Here is a 26,239-nt window from a genome sequence, read left to right on the forward strand (position 1 = left end):
AGTCATTGTTTTTGCTACTAAAACATACTGTATGGTGTCTTGCTTCAGTGCCAAGGATGAGCACATCCGCCTGTGTCTCTGTGCGTGAGATGTTTGTCAAAGTACCAGATTGTTGGAGAAGTCATTAAAAGCTACAAATATTTGTTAGCAATGATTGTTTGGATTTGAATGCTGCAACGAACACTGTTTTGGTGTTTGTGTAGCTATTGACAAATGTAGCCACTGCAGATGCAGCAACATGCACGCACACTTACACACGCACACATGCCAGCTCACACAATTTTATCACTGAGGCTAATTGGGAGCTTCACAACTAGAGGCTATGTGTCAAATTTTTGATGACGCCTCACAAATTCCTCACATTTTTTGGGAAATAATTCTCATCAATTAATCACCCAAAATAGAAATCTGAATAACTTCAGAATTGGACAAGTCTCCAAATATCCCACATATGTGCTGAACTGTTAATAAAATATACACTCAATAAATCATCATCATCATCATCATTATTCATAGTGGGATGAAGACAGAGAGAAAGAAAGAGGGGAGCGGGAGAGAAAGAATGTGGCTGACAAATGAAACGCAGAAGAGAAAGACAGACTGCGTCCACTCTGGTATGCCATCTTTACGATCTGTCTGTGAGAGACCTCTTCAAATTGAACTCAGGTGTAGCGTGATGCCGAGAAAGCCATTTCCCCATTACGTCTCTGGAATCCCACATAAACAAATTACAAAAATACTTGCTCTATAAAAGAGCGGGTGAGCGTTCCTTAACTGTGCAGTGAAACCTGAGTGGGGGCTTGTTTATGTGTGTGACAGAGTGTTTACATTGTCCTCCATTCCCATCCCCTCAGATGGGGAGAACGCCAAGCCTCTGACAGCTTCACTCCTGTACTACCTGTCTGTCTATTGGGTTTCTGTTATGGAGAACATGTGCTGCGTCTGCATGTGCATGGGAGTCCGACAAGCCAGGCAAGGCTGTGTTTTTATCAAGACCAAAGGGATACAGTCAAGAATGTAAAAGTACAGAACAGAAAGAAACAGTAGAGATACAGTAAGTGTACAGAAGTCAATCACTGATTAGTAGGCAGAGAAATCAGGATGATTGCTGACACGTGACGTAACCTTTAACCACAGCTACGTAAATCCTTCCAAATCTAATGTTCATTGATGTTAACCCCCTCCTCCCCAGACATTTGAAGACATGCCGCATTTCTACCACTCTCATATTGTAAATGCATTTAGTACTGATTGTGCCTTTACTCTCCATCTGATATCCTCAAAAGTCTTTAGGGTTATTACTACAACTTCAAAAATACATCCAGTTGAAAAATATGAAAACTATTTTGGCCTTTGACATAAACTCCCTTGGCCAACCTCGATCACGTCATTAACAATTAGTAGGCTTGATCCTTTTGTATGGGACAGACACCACTTAACCATCTGGAATTGAGTACAAATGAGCATGAAAATTCTTTATTAAAAAAAGTAGCCCTTGCTCAATACCTCAAAACATCCACAAATGGCTTTCTTACTCTTTTCTTTTAGGGAACCTTGTAACTGACTATCAACATAACTGACGATCTTGAGCCTGACACCACTATGTGTGTGATGATATTCTGACGTGAGTGGGGGAGGAGGAGGACCACCCAGCAGTGGATTATGCATAGCTGCAGGAACGAAGCTTTGCAGCGGATACACTCTGACAGGCGAAACCAGGGCTGGTTAGGATATTGGAGTGGAATACTGCGCCACAATGGTACCTATTGATGACTACCCTATAGGTTTTAGTCTGCCATGCCAGCTTTTGCTCCCCTGAGACATGCAGCAAGATAGGGTGGTATTACATATCTATATTTTTTCATATTTTTAGGTTGTCCGCCCGCCATATGTCTAATTTTTGGAGGAAGTAATATATTGAGTACACTATAGTAGCATATTTTGCATACACTGTGGTTGATGTTGGACTGCATTGAATTGAACTCTTAGCATCAGGCAGCAATCTCCACAAACACAAACCTGCTGTTTCTGTTTTAGACTTACATCAAACACACAGCCAGTGGAACTATGCAAGTTAGTGAGTTAGCAGCGAGTGAGCGAAGAAAGGAAATGGGGTGAACCTGAGAGGCAGCGACAGGAGTGCAATGATTTAAAGCAAACTACAAAAGTAGAAGCCTGGGGATAAACTACTAATTACAAAAACAAATAAAAAGAAAAATAATCTATTCCAATCTGAACACATTCCAATTTACTTGCGATGCTTTCACCTAAACCCTCGGGGCACGCACAAAAAATATGAAGCATAGTCTGAACCATTTTCATATTTTACACCTATCTTTAGCTTTTAGACATCAACTATGTTAATATCCATCCATTCGTTTCCTACACTAACAATCCTGTTCAGTACTGTGGGATAATAGTTGGGGATACCCTGAGCTCATCACCAAACAATAAAAGGGGTGACACATACAGTAGAGAGAGGCATTTATTCAAACATAATTGCAATTTAGAGTTCTTAATTACCCAACATTTGGAATGGGAAAGCAAGCTGCAGCATTTGCACAGAACTCCTGAAAGCATAGACACAGCATGAAAAGATTTAAACCCACAACCCTGGTGGTGCCAACCACTGTCCTTGTATACAAAATGTGAATGTGTGTGTCTATTATAGACAGGCCCATTTGTGGAGATATGCTCAGGAGGTCTGATGATATGCTAAGCAAAACGGGTGATTTGTGAGTGTGTGAATGCAAACAAGTTAGTGCTAGCTCGCTGACTGACTTGTATGCTGTGAAAACTGAGAAAGGTTTTTTATGGGCTTTATTTAATCTTGCAATGAATGTCCCTGTAGGTACGTGTACGTGTGACAATTCTATGATATTCAACAATATTAGTCCTCAGATGTGCAAAATTGCACTAATGAATTCAGAGATACACTTCACGTGTGTTTGATTCAATTTTGGGATAATATGCATGAATATGACTTGTTTTGGGGTGACGCTGCAAAATACACTGCTTTGTAAAAGTAAAAAAAGTCACGATCTTGATTTAGCTAAGCAAATGATTAGTTAATGGAGAAATTACTATGGTTGCAAAGGTAACAAATTACGTAACCCTAACTGATGGAGTGATTATCTCTGTATTTTAAAAACAACCACGGAGGATATATATGATTTTGTGGAAAGGCAAGAGATATAGCGTCAGCATTTTCATTAGGAACTGTCAAATACCTTTTTATATCCTGAATAGATATAATTCATTTTCAAGGAAATATCAAAATCAATATCAACAGAAAAACTCCTTGCTATGCTTCAGTGAATGACAATGTGAAATAATTTCTGTACACACAATCCAAAGACAGCTCAAAGACTGATATTAAGCAGCTTGAACAACACCACTTACCACTGAGGCTTATTGGAGGAAAAAGTGTCAATCTGCATGTGAGTACAAAGCATAGTTTACTCTTGCGTGCATTTTGTCCTCTCAGTGGTATTCAATTTTGCATGCCAGTGAGCAAATTGGTTGTAAACAGGTGTGAAGTATGTGTAAACTGTGCGGGGCTGCGTGCCAGTGTGCAAAGAAAATTCTGAAATCTTCAAAATTTGTGGCATGCATAATGTCACGTTTCGCTGGACAGGAGCTAGTGCTTCCTGTCCTACACTCTTATTTTGGAGGGTCGTACCTTCTCCGGGGAGGAAGTGGCAGCGGCGTCAAGCCTGGTGGCCGCGCAGGTGCGAGGAATTACAATCAGTGGAGTTTAAAGGACCAGCGTCGACAGACGCACGACGCTGGTTCATTGTTCTTACTGTGACTGTCAGCGCTTTCCATGCTCTTAGTTTCCAAGTTGGTACAATTACCTGAACCTTTTACTTACCTGAACTTTTTGTTAACTCCTATCGAGTCTTTTCATCTGTCGCCGCTGCCTCATCTCTGCATACCGGGGGTCAAATACTCGACAGTTTCTACCGCAGCGTGACACATAATTTCCAAAACTAAACTAGTCATGAACACAACGTGGACACACCGCAAACCTTTTTTTTGTCTCCTTTTGGCTCTTCCTTGTGAATTTGTTAATAACTGACCATAATGGCCAAAGCAATGTCTTCTAGTCAGCAATTCGCTCCTCTCCCACTTAAGGTTTAAACTGCAGCAATATGTTATGGTAATAGGTCATTTGGTAAACGTCACATTTGTATTACCGCAGGTGTTCGGGCAACTGTAGTGTCTAGTCATGGTTAGTTTGTGTGACCATGTGCAAAAATGGGACCAAAGAAATATTAGAATGTGGGACTTTTTTGTGGCAAGGCAGTGCACCATCTGGCTGAAAACAACACCCAAACAAGCTGAGCCCTCTTAGAACTACTTTTATAAAGGTTCAAGGGCTTATAAACGTCTTCAGTTTCAGGCCCAAATGAGAAGTTTATTCTGCAGCCTTAAGAATTAGGGCCTTAAAACATTTTACAGGCCTTGTCATATGTGATCCCTGCAGCAACAGGCCGGTGACCTACTTTTGCTTTTTGAAGCCCAATTTCATCAAAGATTTTGCACCTTTGAAAAAGGTCACTGACACCACATCAGAGCTTCTCTTGAGGAAAAGAGGGCTATCATAACTAATGCCACATCCATTATGGAGGTGTGTTGCAACACAGCACCTTAACTTTTTACAAGCTTCCTACATACGAATGACCTTTGGGAAAGTGTCAGACTAGCGTGAGAAATAAACTACAACCCACTGTTATATGGGGCCTAATTAGTGGTCCAGCTCTAATGTTGAGTGGCAGTCCAAGGGTTGCTGATGTTATGAGAGCGAGGCAGCCTGAGCTGTGAACACTGCTGACTCTGCACTTGAATGACTTTTAGGAGGAGACAAGCCGGAAAAATTTCTGTTCGCTTTCCTCTCCAATTCTATAAGAAGAGTCCGATAGTAACACTGACTTTTGTGGGAAAAGGAAAGAAAATAGTCACATTTCTTTAGAAATTACAAGATGAACAATTTCTGTTCTTTTGTATGACATATGACTTCCTTGGGTGTCAAACTTGATCAAAAATAGTCACTTTTTAATAGGAAGTCATAAGTGTGTATGTAAGCATATGTGTCTGCTGCTGTGGTGTGACATACCTTATGTGAATGGGTTCTGTGATATTAGTAATGATCAAAGGTCACGTTTATTAAAGCTAGCAGGTGTGAGTCTTCCAGTTTGTGGCAGAACCCCTCCCCCCCAGACTTACAATAATTACAATATCTCCAGCTGGCTTCAAGTAGGGGCCACATCTAATGCTTGCAGCCGGAGGGGGTCTTTCTGGATGCTCAAAACAGAGGTCTTAGTCGAGACCTGAAGCTGTTTGGTATTTTTAGTGCTTTTAGTTGCATGTGTTAGTGAAGAGCGGCAAGGAAGGGGAACACAGCATGTCTCAGGAAAACAGGTTCAAAGTGAAAAAGGCTCTGATTGCTTTTTTTTCTTCCTTTTTTTGCCACTACATCCCTTTCCCTCCATCCATCAGTGGCCCTTTGTCGAGGCTCAGACTTTCCCTTTGGGATGTAATCCGGCTGACCCTCACACCATTCCACTGAACGTTCTATTTTGCACAATGAGTTTGCTCTCTGTCACCCCACCATGGATATGCACACACACACACACACACACACACACACAAAAACACGCCTCCACAGGTGTGAGGATATCCTTAGGGTAGGGTTTTGTATGCAGCTTTCTCCATAAGCTTGCAAAACACACTTGTAATCCAGCCAGAGTTTATTGATCGATCGTCTTCTCATTTTTTATCTCGCTTTCGCAAAGGCACTCATACTCACACTTGCACTCGCACTCACACGGACGCAACCAGCAGCATAGTAAGAGCTCAGAAAGGTATGTAATCAATATTGGACTCAACACCACTGAGTTTGAATTCTGCACTCGTAAGCCAGGAAAAATGCTTAAAGAGTGAGTCTGTATCAAGATTAAAACACAAAGAGAAAAAGGAAGGGGAGAAGCACTTTAGGTATAGATTTATGACTTGGGGTTGGCTGAGCTTGTTTTACACTGAGCGCAAATGAAAGATTTTACAGACTGACTGAATCACAGGTGGCATGCCCTGACAGACAGAGCTGGCGTTCAGTGGTTCAGTACAAATATTTCACATACATAAAACAGTGATGGAGCTTTGGCAAGAAATATGTCAAACATATGCGAACCCATACTGAATTTAATATTGTATCCAGTCATTGAAACATTTTTCAACATGAGCGTGTGAACCAGTAGTTCACCAGAGACGGGGCTTTACAAATAAAAGAAACCAATTTAGGCAGCATTTAGTGGCATACCCTTGGAACAAAATAATTGTTGGTAAGTTTAAATGCTTACAAAAGCAAGATTTGTGCATTTTTTTAGTACAGGAGTTTGGCTAACTCTACTTTTGTGAGTTTATGTCAAAGGCTGAGACTGGTGCTCAAGGCCCTCCATGGTGGAACCACACAAGGATACACAGTCTGATGAGCACAAGCAAGTAAGACATACTTGTGATCATAGAGGAGTAATAAATCTCTTCCTTTCTGCACATTTGCAGGGCTTGTCTGTGGATGTGTCTCAGCGTGTGTAATAAGCGTTGTGGGTGGAATAAAAGGTGCTTACTCGGACACACAGCCTTAACAGCCACACACATCAGCGTTTTAGCCTCCTTGTATTTACTGAACTGCAAGAGCCACAAACAACAGGAGTAAACCTGCCTGTCTCCTAACATTGCCAGCCCGTCCTTCCTCCACCACCTCCACCTCTGTCCTGAAGAGGAAACCTCTGGGTCTTGTCTGTCTCCAGCTTCCCAGAGTGACAATGACAAATCAACTCGATTGTTCCATTTTGTACACCTACCTTACACCTTATAACATGCATGAGTATGATTTTGAGCAATTTCATTCATAAATAATTAAAAGATTACATTCGATTTTTTGAATAGAATAGCAAACATCCTGCCCCTATTTTCACACTATACCACTTATTGTTTGCAGGATTGCAGAGGGTGGGGTGGGCTTTAGCCTATCCCCACTGGGTGAGAGAAGACGTACACCTTGAAGATATCTGAAGATATCACCAGTCAATCACTGGTTGTGATAGAGACAGAAAACCATTTAGACTTATGATACGGATTTTTAAAAACGGCACTTTTGGAAAACTCCGGCTTCAGTGTATGCATGTGGACGGCTAAGACGGAGCTTTTCGCTTGTTGCCGAAAGATGACGTAACAATTATGTGCCATTATTTCCACATTAGGTAAGTATAATTTAATATGTGCAATGGTAAACATAACATTGCTGCTTTTAAGCTTACTGAAACTTTTGCCATGAAACTTTTTTTATACACACTTTTTGTGTGTATAAGAGTAAATATATGCCAAAACTAACACTGAAAAGTAATGCTACTTTGCTAGCGGTCCACATGTATCTTCTGTGAATCGCCATATTTGTTGTTGTGAGTCTACGGAAATGACGTCATTGACGGTTCTCATTGGCTGAAATTGCCTTAACAGTCCAGGTAGCGGCGCCACCATTACTTTGGCATGCACATGGCAGCCTGTGAATACGTATTTGTGTGGACAGAATTAGTTTTAAAACGTCACCGTGTGGATGGACATTTTTTTGACAACACAGAGGGGCATATGTGCGTTTTTGAAAATATCCACGACCTTGGACTCTCCAACTAACCTAACAAGAAGGATGCAGGTATCTGAGCTCATTGTCATTATGCTCTCTAATGTGTTAATTGGTTGTGGAACTAAAAAAAACAAAAACAAAAATAAAAATACAGGTACCTCCATAAACCTCTATGAACTTTGGTGGAGTCTAACAATAAATTTGCATGGCATCGTTATACTTAAGCGTAAGTAGAGCACAAGAACCTCAACCTATATTTGAGAAAATGTATAGTGATTTATTTCCTAACACTGAGTAGACATTGTCATTTAAAAAGATATACACTCTTTAAAACCTCTTTCTGTTGCCTAAGTAGGAGGCTGACCGGAGGTTCCTTATCAGTTCTTGTTTGAGACAAAACTCCAGACTGAAATGAGGACGTACCTGGCAGGCAGCCTTTTGACAACGGATCATAGTCTGTTGTCCTTCCCATGTCATCAAAAATGGACACTTGCCTATGCTTACAACTATGATGCTGTCATAGATCTGGAAGTACTTCACCCTCCAAACAAAGGAAATTAGTCTTCAGAAAAATGTGAAAAACACTTGGTTAGTATTACATACCACTGAGGCTTGGGTTTAAGTTATTTCTTACTTTTAAGGCTGCGTGACTGATTGTCATGGTTAAGATAATAACTCAAGAGTAATTCTTGGAAACAGAAAATGAGCAATGGTCTCACAAGTCTGTGATTTTCTTAAAAACATGTCACTCACACATATACTTGTGGTTGCACACGGGACTGGAACTATCTAGGGTTGTAAAGCATCCAGGATTTATTTGACCCCCCCCCCAAAACTGACAAACAACTTTCTTGCTATATACAATATCACCACATGCCATCTCCAGCAAAGAGCACTGCCATGTGTCATGTACTGACTTTTTGATGTGAAGAAGTCTCTGTGGGTACCACTCATATGTAAAGCCATTGTACCATGCCGCATTCACAATTACTGTAAAAGACAGGATTTTCTCATGTTGCTTTTCTATATAAACAGCACTGACCTAGCAAGTATCCGGCTAGGGAGGTAGTATCAGAGCTGTAACAGAGGAATAGCGGAAAACAGGGGTGTAAAGTTTAACATCTGAGACTCACTTCTTTTGCACTACACGTTACCTTAAAAGCTGTCTGACAAGCATTGGCTGACATAGTCACACCATCCATCCATCCATTTTCTATACCACTTCTTCCTCATTAGGGTCGCGGGGGCATGCTGGAGCCTATCCCAGCTGACTTCGGGCGACAGGCGGGGTACACCCTGGACTGGTCGCCAGCCAATCGCAGGGCACATATAGACAAACAACCATTCACACTCACATTCATACCTATGGGCAATTTAGAGTCGCCAATTAAAATTAATTATGAAGCCGGAGTGCCCGGAGAAAACCCACGCGCACACGGGGAGAACATGCAAACTCCACACAGAAATGCCCAGGGGAGAATCAAACCCAGGTCTTCCCGATCTCCAGGCTGTTCCTGTATTGGCCAATGTGCTAACCACTAGACCACCGTGCGGCCCACATAGTCACACATCTACTTTTATTTTGTATTAGTTTATCAACAAAGTGCGTTTTACATTATTGCTAAATACATTATTGACAGCTAATTTCCAGCTGTAGTCCTTAAAACACATTTCATAGTAACCAGTCCAGTCATACTCCGTAGTCCTGACAGATAGCACAAGTGATCACGTAATACAGAATAAAATGACAACATATACAATGACATACACTCCTATTCAGATCTTTTACAAGACGATGCAATGGGTAGCAACGGTATATAGAATACACACATTATACACAAGCTGTCACATTAATTTATATTTAATCTCATAACGTCTTACTGAGTAACAGGCAGGTAACGATGCACTGTCTACAAAATGCCTGTGCATAATGTATAAAGTGCCAAAGCTAAAGCGTGCACTTCATAAAGAGCTTCTACTAAAGAATCTACAAAAAATAAAATGCAGTGGTGTGCCGTCAGGGCCAGCAAAGCCTTCTCCGCTGGCCTAAACATTGTCAGAAGCATTGACCTACTTTTACAACATAAATTCTAGTATTTGTTTCATGAAATTGTACTAATTTGTTATGTTATATTCATTTCGTAGCATGTGTCTTGGTTACACTGATTTCAGCAGTGTATGTGTATGCTAGATTTTTTTGTACAATTAAATTTCAGGTGGGCCGCACAGTGGCCGAGTGGGTAGCATGTTGGCCACACAGTCAGGAGATGGGGAAGACCTTGGTTCGAATCTCCGTTGGGCATATCTTTGTGGAGTTTGCATGTTCTCCCCGTACGTGCGTGGGTTTCCTCCCAAAAACATGCATGTTAGGTTAATCGGTGACTCTAAATTGTCCATTGGTATGCCCAAAGTCAGTTGGGATAAGGCTCCAGCATACCCCCACGGCCCTAATTAGGATAAGCGGCATAGAAAATGAATGGATGGATGGATACAGGGCAGTAATGGGGTTGTTTCTTTAACCAATCAGATTTCAGATTCGCCTTACAGGGCCAACTAACTGACCCACAGACAGACACGATATTGTTCATCGCTCTGTGTAAATTATATGAACAAATAGGTGAGTTAATATGAGGGCTGTCAGAGTTAACACGTTAATAATGAGTTAACAGGAATTCCCTTGAACATTTTTTTTTACACCCAATTAACATGCGCACATCCTATTTGACTCTCCTCGGCCCACACCGTAGCTTGAGGAAACGCAGCGGTGTGGCAGTTGATGTGGAGCCACAAGCGGGAACAAATATTGAGCAGAAATGACAAAGAAAAGGGTATTTTGAATGGTAAATTTAGCTTCAAATCCCTGGCAGATAGCTCTCTCGACAACACCAAAGTTATTTGTATCTACTGTCATTGTGAGTTGAGTTGATACGTATCTTTTATACAGTGCTATCTTGGCATATGAGTTTCCCTACTAACAAATGTTTTTTAGATGCGAGCCATCACTCGGCTGATTTTTTGCTTTGAACTGCGAGCTAAAATATGGTTTACGAGCTGCTAGTTACAGGCAGGCATAGTAAATGACTGCTAAGTATTCCAGACCAGGTCTTACAAATAAGTGGTGAGTGTGATATATTTTGTTTCATTTGTGTTAATGTTTTTGTCATCTTATTAGACAAATATTGATTCTGAACTGTTCCAGATGATGTTGTAGCGTCGCGGTTTGGAAATTGGAGTTAAGAGACGAAGTATTTGAAGAAAGAAAGGGTTTGGGAAAGGGAAATTAAAGAGTTAAATAGGTTTGTTGCTTTAGTAATAATGGTATTCATTTCCAGTTATGTAATTCCACGCATTCTTATGTTTTTTTTCTAGTTTTTGTATATTATTGATGGTTTGTATAATTGTGACGTAATGGTGGTGGTTAAGAGGTGGACTGGTACACTTAAGTCTCCACTGAAGACCAAGGTACAAAATGTACTGCCCTCCACTGATAAAATGTCTTAAAACTTTAATTAAATATGATTTTAATTCAAATGTAAAGTTCGATTAAAAGCCTACACTTAGAGCTTATTGTTTGTATCAATGCCACTAGTTGCTCAGTAACCGTTCTTCTCCAAGAAAAGGTTATTGTAATTTGTCACGTCAAGTGTATAGAAAGTAGGGGGATGAGCCGGATACTCGTTTTAGATAAGTATCCGGTATCCGGCTCATCCCCCTTACGGATAATGCATTTTTGCCAAGTACGAGCATGAGCATGAGCTTGTCATTATCTGTAATTATGATGAAGGAAAATCCTCAACAGGTAACTACTTATGTATTCACTCTTCATGCTCTGTGATTGGCCACAGCGTCACACACAGTGACCGCCCCTCCCTAGACAGACTCTCTAGCCAGAGAGAGGAGTACGCGGTGCATTTGACAAGACAGAGTTGAAAACGGCTCATGTCGCGTTGGTCACTGCCTCCACTCCGAACGTTTTTTTTTCCTCAGCTCAGCTCCTATCTAAAGGTACTTGGTAAACTTGTTTTGTTATGTATACGGTGCATTTGACAAGACGGCGCTGTAAACGGCTCATGTTGAGTTGGTCACTGCCAGTGTTTATTTATTTTTTTTTTCAAATACTTGCTTCTAATTTGGCTGGTGATATAAAGTCAGTTGGAAAACTTTGCTTATAGTACTGAACGCGGTGCTTTTGAGAAAACTACAGTGAACAAGGCTGCCAGATTATTTCCCTGTTTGCCATCACTGGATGTTTGCATGAATCACCAACTTGACATCATTAAAAATAATTAAATAATAAAGCCTTTCAAATCACTTATACACTTAGACGTAGACATATAGCTGAATAATAAACGACAAATATAGCAACATCTGATCAATCCATGTCAATTTCAGACTTAAAATAACTTACAGATTTAAGCCACAACCATTTCCGGTTAAACCACGCCCACTCCCAGTCTATGCCCACCCACTCTAGAGTACAGCTATGGATACAGATAATTTAGATGGGTGAACAGTTACAGATACAGATAGTGGTGTACTCGCTCATCCCTAATAGAAAGCTTATTCCACTCTTGCACATTTTAATAGAAAAAGCAGATTGAGCAGAAGTCGGGAATGGCGCAACATTATGAATTATTTAATAAACCAAACATATGTAAGAAAAGATGAGTATGTTATATTTACTGTAGAGAGATGTTTGTACAATGGTACCGTCTTGGTTTTTTCTCAGTGCTTGTCCGGCATGCCATATAATACTGTATCTCATATAAGAAAAAAATCATAACATGCAAATGTGGCGGCTGAGAGTTTCTGATATGCCGGACGTTATAGATGTGCTTCAGTTTATGAGCCTTTTTTTTTTACGTGTTTTTTTTTTTCTGTGTCAGTGTAAGGTGTGATTGAATGAGACACTCTGCTACTCTGTCCATAGCCCTGGATAATTTGGTTGCAACTTCATCTGCATGTTTTCCATATGTGAACAGTACTGTCATCAGCATACATTGTCTTCACCTCATCACAGACTGTGGGGAAATCATTTAAAATCAAAGGCGTCCAAATGCGCCATCACATAATACACATTTGAGATGATCATTTGTTTCATAATACTGATGCAGAGAGAGGTCAACCAAGTACAAATGCAGCCATTAAGTGTCTGGCTTGAAAGTTTAAAATGAGTTAGCTTATTAAGAAAAACAGAGTGGATAACACTATTGAATGCAAATCAAAAAACACAGCCCTCAGCACCCCATGTAATAATTACCTGATTCAGGGATGCTGTATCGCTGTTGAAAAGCTACGGCAATATCCTGGTTGACTAGGTTGTGTATAAAAGTTAAATGCATCATATTTCTGACCTGCAGGATTTCTGTGGGAAAGAGGCAAAAGAGACAATGATGCTTGTCTCTTACCAGGTTCTGTTGATTGACTCGTTGACTCTGAGGTCAGTTTTGATAGCTAGGAGCTCTTGGACACAGTTGAGCCAATCAGTTTCAGGCTTAAGACGAGCAAAACAATTTCCTTGAAACCAACGAAGGTGCATTCCAGAATATTAAACAGCACTGACAGTCACTTTCCCACTGAACACCATTTGCAGCCTTTCTTCTGCACACACATGAGTGGAATACTTACAGATGTACACAATGTGGACACACAAATGCTGCATTCATTACAAACACAGCATGGGCAAATGAAAGCCATCTTCTGACTTGTTTTAGCCGGAACAAACCCTCACTGCTTCCCACACACACACATACAATATGTTTCTGTCCCCAACAGGAAAGCCTCTCAGCTTCTTTTCGCTCCATTCAGTACAAATAACTTCACGGTGGGATAAAAGCATAATGTTTCCAGTGGACCTCTTCCCCCCACACTGCTTCACTTTTTGGCCCCAAGTTGTCTCTCACTTTTTCCCTCCAACCCCCCTCCAGTGTGCTCTCAGCTCAAAAGGACATTCTTATTTCATTAAAGGAGAGGGGTGTCTGGGAGGCCAAGAGGGTAAACAAAACCCTGTAATCGACAGCAGGGCATTCGCAACCAACAAACCAATCACCGTCCAGCGTTCCTGATGACAAACATCCACATTTATACCTGGATGTTGAAAACAACCTTGGCAATTAAAATATCCTCATGTCGAAATCAAAGCGTAGCCTCACATTGGGAGCCGAGGCAACATCGGTCAAATAATGCATGAATACCTGCGCGGACTGTAATGGCCGCACAGACCACAGACCTCGAGCTATTTGTCTGTCTATTTGGCTATCTGTGCTGTCATCTCTGTTTGTTCATATTAAGGAGGGCTCACTCAGGGACAGGATATGGGGATTAGGTCTGGCCTTATTGCGCTGTAGCTACACACCACTAAATAGCTCCCATCTGTTCTCCCATAAAGGGTGGCTAATACACGTTAGCTGTGCTCGCGTTGTGCACTGCCAAAATAACAGCAGTGGATAGATGAGCTGCATTGATATCACTAGCCACAACACCACTCTGCGCTAAAGGCTAATGTGCCTGGCTTATTGTATTAGACTGGGATAAGAAGAACCAATACACACACACATTAAAGCACACACATGTGTACACACAACAATGGCATATCTGATTCAAGATACCGAAGCAGTAGGCCAGTCAGGAGGCCTAGGTTTACCTTGAAGGAATATACATTTAGAGCAGTGCAAGCAAAATTTGGAGGTGGAAAGAACAGGATGGAAAAAAGATGGAGAGATGGAAAGAGGGAGAATAGGAGCAGTGTGGTCCTTTATGACTGTGAATCATGACATTACTGCCTTCTTGGCACATATGGAGTACATTATAGGATACATGGGCTGTACCGGTACTGTACGTAGTGCTTGGTAATACTCACACTCACACAGACATTTAAGAAAAAAACAAAACCATGGCTACAGAGTAGACTAATAACAATCTGCAACCAACACACTCTAATAGACTGCTAATCCTAAAAGCAGCGTTAGGGCAAAGTGCACAACAACTAAGTCAGTGAGGTTAGAGAGACAATCCGCTTGTGATGGTCCACCTGTAGATTTTTGGGGGTAATTAATGAGAGTCATTGGAAACTATGACTGTACCAGGCCTGCTCTTCCCTCCAGTTCCCACAAACACATAGGCACCCATCTTCTCAGGCCCACTCAGCCCTGTATCTTTTCATCCCTGTTTCTTTTTGCCTGTCTCTTTGTTTTAAACACACATATTAGCTCCAAGCAAACCATAACCCTCCTTGAACAGACCTCTTTCAGCAGGTCTGCGTTCAAAGGCATCCTGAGTCCATGGGGGGCTTCGATATAAAACTCCCACAACAGGAATTACCCTTTATGACTCTGCATTCTTTATTTTATGCTTTTCAGCTTGCAGTCTTAAAGAAAACATCATGACTGTTCAGTGTTGTATTGTAATTAACTACCCCACACACGGGAACACAACGGGGTGGGGTAGCGCGATAAAATTTTACTATGGCTGAAAAAAATGTAAGGCTTGGGGTAGACAGACTTGTCCATCTCTGGTTTGTGTCACCGTGTCGTTTTTATCACCGCTGGACCCTGGTACACCCACATTAGGCTACTTGCCGCATTTAGATCTAATAGCACACAATAGTTCTTACCTTTATAACTGTACAGGCAGTGAATGGAAAGCAGCTTTAAACAAGCAGTATGTGAACCTTTAACAGAAAGGCAGCCATATATCTCTGAATACTCTTCAGTCAACTGAAATTCCTATGCAGTGGGAAAAGGAACCAGGTGCTATTCCCTTCTGTCAGAGTTGGGTAACGGTGTGGTTACAGTGGTTCGCCCAATGTTCCTGGTCAGTAATTGCTTTTGCCCAATGAAGCCTGTTATGTAGATGATCATTAAAACATCTGTACAAGACATAAATATATGGGTACTCACTTTGTACTGTATACAAGGTTCCCACAGTGATGTCAAATCATGCCCATATCCCCTCTTCATCATCCTGTGGTACAAATAAGGGAAAGACATAACAGTTAGAGTATAGTTTCACAACTGCATATTTCAAAATATAAATATGCTCCACACATCACAAATCCAAATCTTACATTGTTCTTACAAGTGTCGTGGTACTTTAGTTATACCTCTTCACCCCGTGGAACACCAACCCAATAAACCCTTAGTGTCTTGTTATGTTAAAATGTTTTATGTTGGAAGGACAAATACTTTTCAGAACTGAGAGCACAATTACCTGACACCCGTTTGGCTATTAACAGAAGATACATATAAAAATATTACTAACCTCTTGTGAGGACAGACTTCCTTGCTACCCTTGTTACCTTTCTATTGTGATTCTCAAGAAATCATTATATGCATAAGAGCTGAAACTTTGCAGACAAAACCATGCTAGAGCACATAATCATAATGGAAAGCTTGAGCTGCTGGACAGTGTGACGAGAGCATTGTCGGCATTACGTTTGGTATGCTGTGGCAATGCACATTTTAAATACAAAAATAAAGACTCTTGGTTGGAATCCATTGTGACTTTAGCCGTTGAGTGGTTGCGACATGCTCGGTAGGTTCAGTGGGCTGCAAAGAGCAGCTACCCTAGTGGCCTTTTAACAGAACATGCTAGATGCTAAATGTTAGCATGCAGTGACTGGCTGTGTGACACAGCCTGTAAACAAAACCAGACCTATAAATACTCATTCTGGCAGGTTAAACACACAGACAGACACACTTACACACAAACAGTCAACAGTCCTCACAGATCTAAAGCAAGCAGCATGTTAGGACTTTAAAAAGGAACAACAACCCCAAAAAGGGTTGTATAATTAAGATTTTGATAAACACTTTAAGACTGTTTTCTATTTCCTTTAGGGCCTGCTGCCAAGGATCTGGCAGTGGAGCTGGCATGGCTAAATGAGTACAACATGGACACAATATGCCTGTCAAAGCACACACACTTCATGCTGAGCTAAAGAGCTGGAGTACATCTCAAGAGGCTATATGCACTTCTAGGACTTGTCTCCTCCACTTAAATTTCACCTGTACCTTGACAAATCACAGTAGAATATGGGCATATAGGTAAAGCTATAGGCTTGTAACTGCCTGTTCAATTCAATTCAATTCAATTCAATTCAATTTATATAGATATCGCTAGGAACTTTAGGTCTAGTACCACACTCCTCATACATTAAATAGAACCTACTGAACCCCACATTAGCAAGGACTTAGCGATGGAGGCAAGGAAAAACTGCTTGAGACCTGTGAGACCTAGAGAGGAAACCTCAAACAGAACCCAAGCTCTGTGGGGTGGCTGTCTGTCTGGACTGGTTGGGTTGAGATAGAGAGACAATGTAGAGATGGTAGATGGAGAGAACAGAATAGAGAGGTTGAACGACCGAGGGAGAGATAAGACCACAATGGACACATCAAAAATCGTAATAGTCCCAAGATGACAGCAACAACAAGTGTTCCACTCAAAGAAGGGGAAAAGGAAGCTCAGTGTATCAAGGGAGATCCGCCGGCAGTCAAGGCCTATGGCAGCATTATTAAGAGATGACCCAGGACATGCCTGGGTCAGGCCCAACTAGGAAGTAAAAAGGTGAGTTTTAAATTTGCTTCTGAATAGAGAGAGGGTGTCTGCACCCCATAATGAATGAGGAAGATGGTTCCACAAGAGAGGAGCCTGAGAGCTGAAATCAAGTTAGTACAGGGGAAATATGATCTCTTCTCCTGGTTCTGTTATAACTGGCACATCAGCATTTTGGACCAGGGTGGAGGGTCTTTACAGACTTGCTTGGGCAACCTATTAGCAGTGAGTTGCAATAATCCAGCCTGGAGGTCACAAGAGCATGGACTAGTGTTTCAGCATCAGAGCAACAAGAAATTTCTATTTTTTAATATTTCACAGGTGAAAACACGCTGTTCTTGACACTTGTTGTATTTTGGGATTGAAGGATAAATCCTGATCTAACTGTGCTGCTCGGGGGGTAGTGTAAGGCCATCTAGGGAACCACTTTAAATGATAAATAGCCTGTCACTAAAGACATACAAATTTTGTTGAGTACATCTGTGCCAACCAGTGGTACAGTATCTTTAAGAAACCAAGTAGAGATAGGATCTAATAAACAAGTTGAGGAGTTAGAGGAAGAAATTGTACAGACCAAGTTATAAAACTTGATAAGACAAAACCTGTCCAAGTATGTGTCAGTCATTACCACTTCAGTCATTACCAGGAGATCACATCTTCAAAGCTATTCAGGATCCACCTGCAACCTGGGACAGATGTCGTTGTCACCGTCAGGTCGTCCATAAAGGCTCAAATGGGTGGCTGTCAGACTCCGGACTTGGTGAGTGGCCCCCTACTCTGAACTTCTGCGGACTTCACCAGCATGTTCATGGCGAGTGCAAAGAGGATAACTGAGATGGTACATTGGGTGATGATCCCCTTTTCAAGGCTGCACCATTCAGACTTTGTTTATCCAGAGGAGACGCTCAGGCTGAAATTGGCATAGTAGTCAAGGATTAGGCCTCTGAACTTGTGGTGCCAGTTCAGTACCTCTTCTACCAGCTTGTGGGGTATGGATCTGTAGGCATTTGTCTTACTCTCCCTTGCTTCCCTGATGAGCTGGGTGTTCTAAACATCCAGAGACCTTTGGGATCCCTCCTTTATGGACTGAGGTGTCAATGTAGAAGTTCTTCAGAAGGTAGTCTGTCAGTTGCCTGGCAACAAGGCTGAAAGTAACACACAACTGAAAGTAATTCAGTAAAACCGTCAATAAAACAGATCTCTGGTGGTTTGTAAATGGTAATATAAAGTATGGAAGTCCGTTTTAACACCATTTTGAATGACACATACTCAAAAGAAGAAAAGAGCCCAAATGACAATTTTTGGGTGAGTATATTGTTCCTAAATAAGGCACAAACACCCCCACCCCTCTGGTTTTGTCGTGTTTCAGATAGAAAGTTGAAATGAGGAGAACTAGACTCAATCAGGACAGCATTAGCTGTGTTTTTGTCGCGCCATGTCTCAGTTGAAAACATAAAATCAAGATTGTAAAAGAAAATAAAATAATTTCTAAAAAATTATTTATTACTTATAACCTGGCATTGAGTACAGCATGTTTAAGATTAGCTAGAGTTGAACTCGGCGCTGTGTTCTTGCAAGGGATGTGGATTAGATTGCTTCGAACAGACAGTCTAAGTGACTGTCTCATAACTAATAGATGTGGATTGACAGTAGTTATTGTTTTTGGCGAAAACACTCCCTTTCTGGGTCTCTGGTTGATATGAGGTTTAGCAACGCAGAGGCCATTAGTGTCGTAGACAACAGCATTGGTGCTGTTGGGAATAACAGCTACGGTGGTGGAGGCCGAGCTGGGGGAGCTTTGGTTGATGGAATTGGCTGAGGAGAGAGAGGGGCCCGTTTCTTTTTTGAGGATAAAATCCTTGATCTTGCCATGTCAGGAGTGAGGGGAACCATTTTAATCTCTAATTTCACCAAGCTTTCAAGACGGTCAGGAAATCTCATGGGTGATGGTGGAGACAAGAACAGTAGTGAACCATCTGCAGCAGGTGGGTACCAGTCCTGTGGTGAAGGAAAAGGCTTCTTGAGACGTCATCTGTACTTCTGTGTAGAAGGTGTCGGACGTTTCGCTCCTCATCCGAAGAGCTTCGTCAGCAAACTAATAAGTGCTGGTAGCTTAGGCCTTAAATACAGTAAGAGTGGGCGGAATTGGTGTGCCAACACCCTCCTCCTATTGGTTTGTTACACTAAGCCTGGGCGGAGCAGTGGTATAATCCTATCCTGTTATTCACACCTACGATAAAAGGGAAGTGTCGCTCCCTGAATTGGGTATGAACGACTCTGATACTGGCTTGTTAGCATCTATTGTTCTGGCTCGGCCCTGCCTTCACCTCATTTGCAAGACTAAGAGCTGTGGGTTTTGGTCTCAGTAACCTGCTGAACACAGGGTCCAAATTAAACCTCAAACCACCATTCCGATTCAATGATGGGTTCTGTTGTTTGACAAAAATAGCTTCCTTTACTCCTCTTTCAAACCATCTGTTTTCTTTGGCCAAAATCTTAACCTCGCTGTCCTGAAAAGAGTGATTGGTAGCTTTCAGGTGTAGATGTACTGCTGATTGAGGACCACTAGCATTGTCCCTGCGATGTTGATAAAGCCTTTTTTGGAGCATTTGCTTAGTTTCCACTGTAAAGATGAGGAATGCAAAGAGCACTACATTGGGGAAACTAAGCATTGTCCCTGCGATGTTGATAAAGCCTTTTTTGGAGCATTTGCTTAGTTTCCACTGTAAAGATGAGGAATGCAAAGAGCACTACATTGGGGAAACTAAGCAAATGCTCCAAAAAAGGCTTTATCAACATCGCAGGGACAATGCTAGTGGTCCTCAATCAGCAGTACATCTACACCTGAAAGCTACCAATCACTCTTTTCAGGACAGCGAGGTTAAGATTTTGGCCAAAGAAAACAGATGGTTTGAAAGAGGAGTAAAGGAAGCTATTTTTGTCAAACAACAGAACCCATCATTGAATCGGAATGGTGGTTTGAGGTTTAATTTGGACCCTGTGTTCAGCAGGTTACTGAGACCAAAACCCACAGCTCTTAGTCTTGCAAATGAGGTGAAGGCAGGGCCGAGCCAGAACAATAGATGCTAACAAGCCAGTATCAGAGTCGTTCATACCCAATTCAGGGAGCGACACTTCCCTTTTATCGTAGGTGTGAATAACAGGATAGGATTATACCACTGCTCCGCCCAGGCTTAGTGTAACAAACCAATAGGAGGAGGGTGTTGGCACACCAATTCCGCCCACTCTTACTGTATTTAAGGCCTAAGCTACCAGCACTTATTAGTTTGCTGACGAAGCTCTTCGGATGAGGAGCGAAACGTCCGACACCTTCTACACAGAAGTACAGATGACGTCTCAAGAAGCCTTTTCCTCGATGGACAACTCCTGTACGACTGAGAGCCTACACAGACGTCCTGTGGTGAAGGTGAGGCAGGAGTTGCTGCATCTGAAACTGGAGGTCTAGATTCTGGAGGAGCGGCTGTGGTTGCTGTGGCTGAGTCCTTTGCTGGGTGGGTCCTTGGGTGGTGAGGCAGGAGTTCTTCTCTCACTCTTCTTCTCATCTCTCGGTGGCAGCACAGGATCTGGTCCAGGCAGATTGCTTGGACTGGGGAGGAGGAGGTTATCCATCAGTCGTCACCTCTGTTCAGGTGTGGGCCCTTTCCTTTAAACAGATTCTCACTTTACCAGAAGAGATTGAAATTCTCAATGAAGTGCGGACTTTAGACAGCCATGTGTTCAGCTGAAGCAGCCAGCTGAATTTGTTCATCCTCCTGTCGATGTTTGGGAGAGGTCCACTGATGAACGTTGGTATTGCCACTACCTCAAGACTCTCAAATAGTTCATTCAAGTCTTTTTTAAAGGTTTCAGACTGTTTTGAGTCTTGGAAAACACACAGTATCATTTGGGTTGTATGCACCAGTTTCATCAACCTTTCCTTTGGAGGTAAATGTGGACATCTTACCACTGGATTCCACTCGGAATATTTTGTGAAGTCATTTTTCGGCTTGTAAGGCAAAATTCCTTTTTAGTAGCAGAGAAATTTCTTGCTGATATATCCGACAGCTTTCACAAGGAGACTTTGTTTGGATTACTCCTCTGGGCATGTTGACAGAGTTGTAGTCGCTGGATCGTCAGATATGTTGGAAAAATGAAAAAATGATTCAAAAAGAAATTAAATCTTCTGCAAAACTTGGGGAAAAAGTAGAACGATTTAAAAGTGAAAAAAAGCAGGAAGCGACAAACGCAAGCAGGAGCAAGCAAAGACACGTTTGCACTCGAGAGAAGCAGAGGCAGCATCCTCCCACCTACAGTTAGGCCTGCCACGATAATCAATAAATCAATTAACCGCACAATAAATAAAAACAAAGACATTTTGCTGCATCCAAAACATGTACTTTGACCAAACTCTGACAAAATGTTACACCTCATTAAACGTAAACAGCATATTCCACACACTATGTTGCTAAAAGTGAATCAAGGAAGTGTATATGCAAATGAGCTGACGTCTGCATTGACACACGATGTGAACTTCAGAGTATTTCTGGATCATTTCTGGTTTTTTGTCAATATTGACACAATAACTAAAGTGACACTGATTCAGAATCAGGAATATGGCGTATGCATGCCGTGTCCATGATATGCATTATGTTTTGGTTTGATTTTTTCTAATCAATACACTTTGGGGAACTATTGTTTTCCATCATGTTTTCAGGCGATTTTAATCAATTATTTAATTACTGTAATTTTATTTAATTTCTTGACATTCCAATTACAATGTTAAATACTCTTGAGAAATTAAAGTCTGCGATTGGCATTGTTGAATACACGTAACCCTCTAGCATACATCTTACATGCTGGGCATAATGTATATTTATGAGCAAATCAACAAATAAGAAGAGAAGAAAAGAGAACAGAATGACGGAAATATTGAAAGAAACAGATTGCATGGCTGCCCATGTAATCTGTGGGAGGTAAGAAAACATTCAAAGAGTAGAGAGAAGAGACACAGGGAAATAAAATAAATAGCTGAATGGAGAAAAGAGAGAATACTGAAGAAAACAAGCAGAGTAATTAATCACTCATAGATGAAAGAGAGAGATAAAAGGAGGTGTGGAGTTTTGTGTTTAGAGGGAAAACAGCCTCAACGCAGGGGACTTCTGTGACATTCAGACTGTGCAACCTGACATACCCGATCAGCACTTCACACACAGACATACACACATTTGCTCCTCAGGGGCTTTGTCGTAACCTTGGGGGTCAAAGAGCAGATATGAGGAAAAGCCACATGGCGATAGGCTGACCTCTGTCAAGACGGTCTGTTGTTTTGAGAGAGCGTATGCTTGACACGAGGAAGAGCTAAAGGGTAACAACTTGCCTGAATAATATGGAGTGTGAGTGTGGCTTGTCAATAATATTGAATAAACTTTTGTTGCTGCCCAATGAAAATCATATCACCATATTGTTTTACTGCTTTTTAAAAAATAAAAATAACAACGTGAAGAAAATTTCCACCATATTTTGGTTTGGTTATTGTTAACTTTATGCATTATTTTAACTGTTTGAAAATTTACGAAATCAGCAAATTTTAATATCTGTGATTTTAAAAATAAAAGATTTCTATGTTCTCTATATGCGGAATTATGAATTATCCTCATCGATCTTTTTTGCAGTACATTGAATGAGTGAAGATTGCTTTTGTAATTATTGCCTCATATCTCCACACAATGAGTTAGATACTGTATGGTAACACCAAAGAACAGTAAAGAGTGAGGAGTGATTTTTGATCAAGAACAAATTTTGCTTTATTCAGTATTGAAGTATTTCTCGCCACCTTTTGTTGTATATTTTTGATATGAGATTTCCAACTCATTTTTTCGTCTATTATGATCCCCAGAAATGTATTTTCTTTCACTCTTTCAATATCCACTCCGTTTATTTGTATTTGATCGTACGTATCCTTTCTGCTATTTCCAAATAGCATTATTTTAGTTTTACTTAAGTTCAAGGATAATCTGTTTCTATCAAACCATGACTTTTTTTTTTTCATCCTTGACCTTTTTAATGAGTTCTTGTGTGCTTTCCCCAGAACAAAAGGCAGTGGTATCATCTGCAAATAATACCAACTTAAAGTCCTTTGTCACTTTACAAATGTCGTTGATATACAAATTAAACAGTTTTGGTCCCAACATGGACCCCTGGGGTACTCCACACGTAATATTTAAACTCGCAGATGTGTATTCTCCTAGCTTTACAAATTGCTTCCTGTTTGCTAGGTAACTTTTAACCCAATTCAAAACGAATCATCTGATTCCGTACCTGTCTAATTTTGTTGTTAAAATATTGTGATTAATTGTATCAAAGGATTTTGTAGGATCCATAAATACTGCTACTGCAGAGCTTCTGTGGTGTATAGCATGATTTCGATCAGTGCCATAAAAGTTGAAATGTTAGCTCTGTATCCATACTGACTACCTGCTAGTAATTCGCCGTTATTAATAAATTTGTCCAACCTGTTATTCTTGATAATTTTAGAAAATTGGGGTAATAGGGAAACTGGTCGGTAATTTGTAATTTGATGCTTATCTCCATTTTTGAAAATTGGAACCACTTTAGCTATTTACATCTTGTTAGGAAATTTTCCAATCTAAAATGATGTTACTAATATATGTTATTTTGAGATAAATGTTTTTTTTTTATTGAACAGCTGTGTAAGTTGGAAAAATTGTCAAAGGAATCTACTCATTTGCATTTTCTTATATCCGATGTAGATTTGATTAATTTAATAATAATTCAATAATTAATTTAAATAATAATTCATCACCCTTTTCATAAACTACTAACTGAACACAATGCAGCCAGTTGTCACAAATTGTCTTTGTTATTTGGGTATCTGCTGCTTTTTTAAGACATTTCTTTTATTTTTTCTGTTAAACGGAAATTAAAATAACAGAAAACTATGTGACAATTCTATAAACACTAAAGTAAATCAGTGTTGCATAGCCATAGTGCAGGAAATATGCATTTATAAGTGAAAAGAAAAGGTGCGTAATGATAATAAAACATAACCCCCTGCAGTCAGACCTAACAGTTTTTACAGGACTTGTAGTTCATGGAGTAAAGGGCTTGATTGCATTTAAGCAAGTAAGTATAACAACAACATGACCACATGCCAGAAATTGTACAGTAATTCCCATATCATGAACTGGGCATTGTTTAGCGTTGGGTTTGTTTTACACCACATCCCATGTGAGTCATTTAACCACTTGAAGCAAGGCATTCTAACAATGAAAAGTGCATTATCCTAATGGCATAGCACCAAACAAGTCACAATACACAGCGTTCAATAAGAGACAAGTGAATGGGTTTCATCGCTGTAGAGTTTGCTCCTGAAAAAAGTACTGTATGATAAATCTGAGGGCAGAGTGTTAGAGTTTTGGCAGAGGGACAAAGTGAGGTATGAACCGTTGGGTAATCAGACAATAAATTATAACTGGCCCAGAAACCTCATCACCCGCAAAGAATATTGTTTAAAAAAATGTCCTCCTATTGGAAAAATGTCTCATTTTCAACTTGAGTGAATGTAGAACCAAGGGCTACACTCCATATAACAAGCATCGGCATTAGGAAGAGGTGAGCTCTTGAACTGAGATGACAGATTGAAATGGTCACTAAAGCATTCAGTGATGTATATTACAGAGTTAATCATTTTATTTTTGCAAACCATTAGCAGCAAGTCTGACGTGAGCTGGTGGTGAACATGGATTTAGCAAGGATTTAAAATGAGAACTACACTAAATGCAACACACACATCAATTCCTTTTAGTTTAAAATGATGGAAACGGTCACATACATGTACAGTGCATCATCCAGTCTGATTTGAACCTGAAGAGCTGGGTTTCTGCAGGGAATCCCCACTACATGTTGGACTCCAATTAAGACAGCCGTTTCAGAAACATTTATACGATTTTGAAACATATAGACAGACAGACTTGGGTATTTCCTTCTCATGGAAATCCCCAGTCTTATATCATAACATGCCAAACACATACATTCTCATCTTCATCTTCAAAATGTGGAATCCCCCCCAAGTCACGGCTCTGTGAATTTCTACTGTATTAATAACAAGAACACCTAACAGCCTCTTCTAAATAACAATTTTCATCTGAAAATTACTGTGTGTCTACACAAACATACTTGTACAAAGGGAACCTGAATGATACACTCTAGAATGCGTTGATGGATTCCTTAGCTGGGAGCATCAATACTGAGGGAGAAGAACACAAATAGAATCCTGCCAAGTTTGACAACAAGTGACTTTTGCTGTGATAAATAGATTGAATGACCTGAAGATGAGAGCCCACCACTGAACATGAACATGTCATCTGGTGTAATTAAACTTGAAACTGATGTGTGTTTGCGTGGACATTCACACTGACCTGGTCCATAGGGGGTCTGTGGTTGGCATGCGGGGGCCCTCTTGGCAGGCTTCGGTGATGAACATTTGTGGAGTGCAAGCGCAGCGGATGGTTAGGATGATGCTGCTGGTGGATGCGATCCTCCTCATAGTTATCAACCATCATTTTCATTCTGCTCTGAGTCTGTGAAAAAAAACAAAACAAAACAATGGATAACTTTATATTTTTTCTACACAATTTGCTTTTTTGAAAAATTACTCGGTTATTAGGCTTGTCAAATTGAAGGGAGAATATGTTGAAAGCCCTCAAAGATGTTAAAAGCAGCAGTGCTGACAATACATGACAGGTGATAAATTGAGTAAAGTGGAGTGTCTGATGGAAGCACTATATGTCTGTCAAATATCATCCAAGACAAATAGCAGTCAGAAAAGTTAGTAAGTGTTAGACATAGCCAGAGGCTGCAGATGTTCTGACTCTTGCATTTTAGTTGACTTAGTTTGAAGTTACGCTCAAATGTATTCTTGTGCATGCCCAAATATGATACATTTTGTGTGCTTATGTAAGACAGTGTGTATGTAAAAGAGGCCACCATTTGACTGACATTGCCACATTGGAGGGAGGTGAC

The 26,239-nt window shown here is 40.7% G+C and overlaps 1 protein-coding gene across 7 annotated transcripts in view; it reads right to left on the reverse strand.

The window, feature by feature from the left end:
- LOC129177254 (ERC protein 2-like) overlaps positions 1-26,239 on the reverse strand; it is a 204,532-nt gene that overhangs the window by 24,047 nt on the left and 154,246 nt on the right. For all 7 annotated transcript variants that reach the window (XR_008569602.1, XR_008569601.1, XM_054768222.1 and 4 more), the window contains 2 exons: positions 25,636-25,797; positions 15,544-15,607 (listed from right to left, as the gene is read on the reverse strand). Coding sequence is in view for 5 of the 7 variants with exons in the window: in XM_054768222.1 (XP_054624197.1) it covers positions 15,581-15,607; positions 25,636-25,797 (189 nt within the window). In the remaining 2 variants the exon portion in view is untranslated. The remainder of the gene's footprint in view (positions 1-15,543; positions 15,608-25,635; positions 25,798-26,239) is intronic.

This window comes from Dunckerocampus dactyliophorus, chromosome 1, assembly GCF_027744805.1.
Source record: "Dunckerocampus dactyliophorus isolate RoL2022-P2 chromosome 1, RoL_Ddac_1.1, whole genome shotgun sequence".
Lineage (NCBI taxonomy): Eukaryota > Metazoa > Chordata > Actinopteri > Syngnathiformes > Syngnathidae > Dunckerocampus > Dunckerocampus dactyliophorus.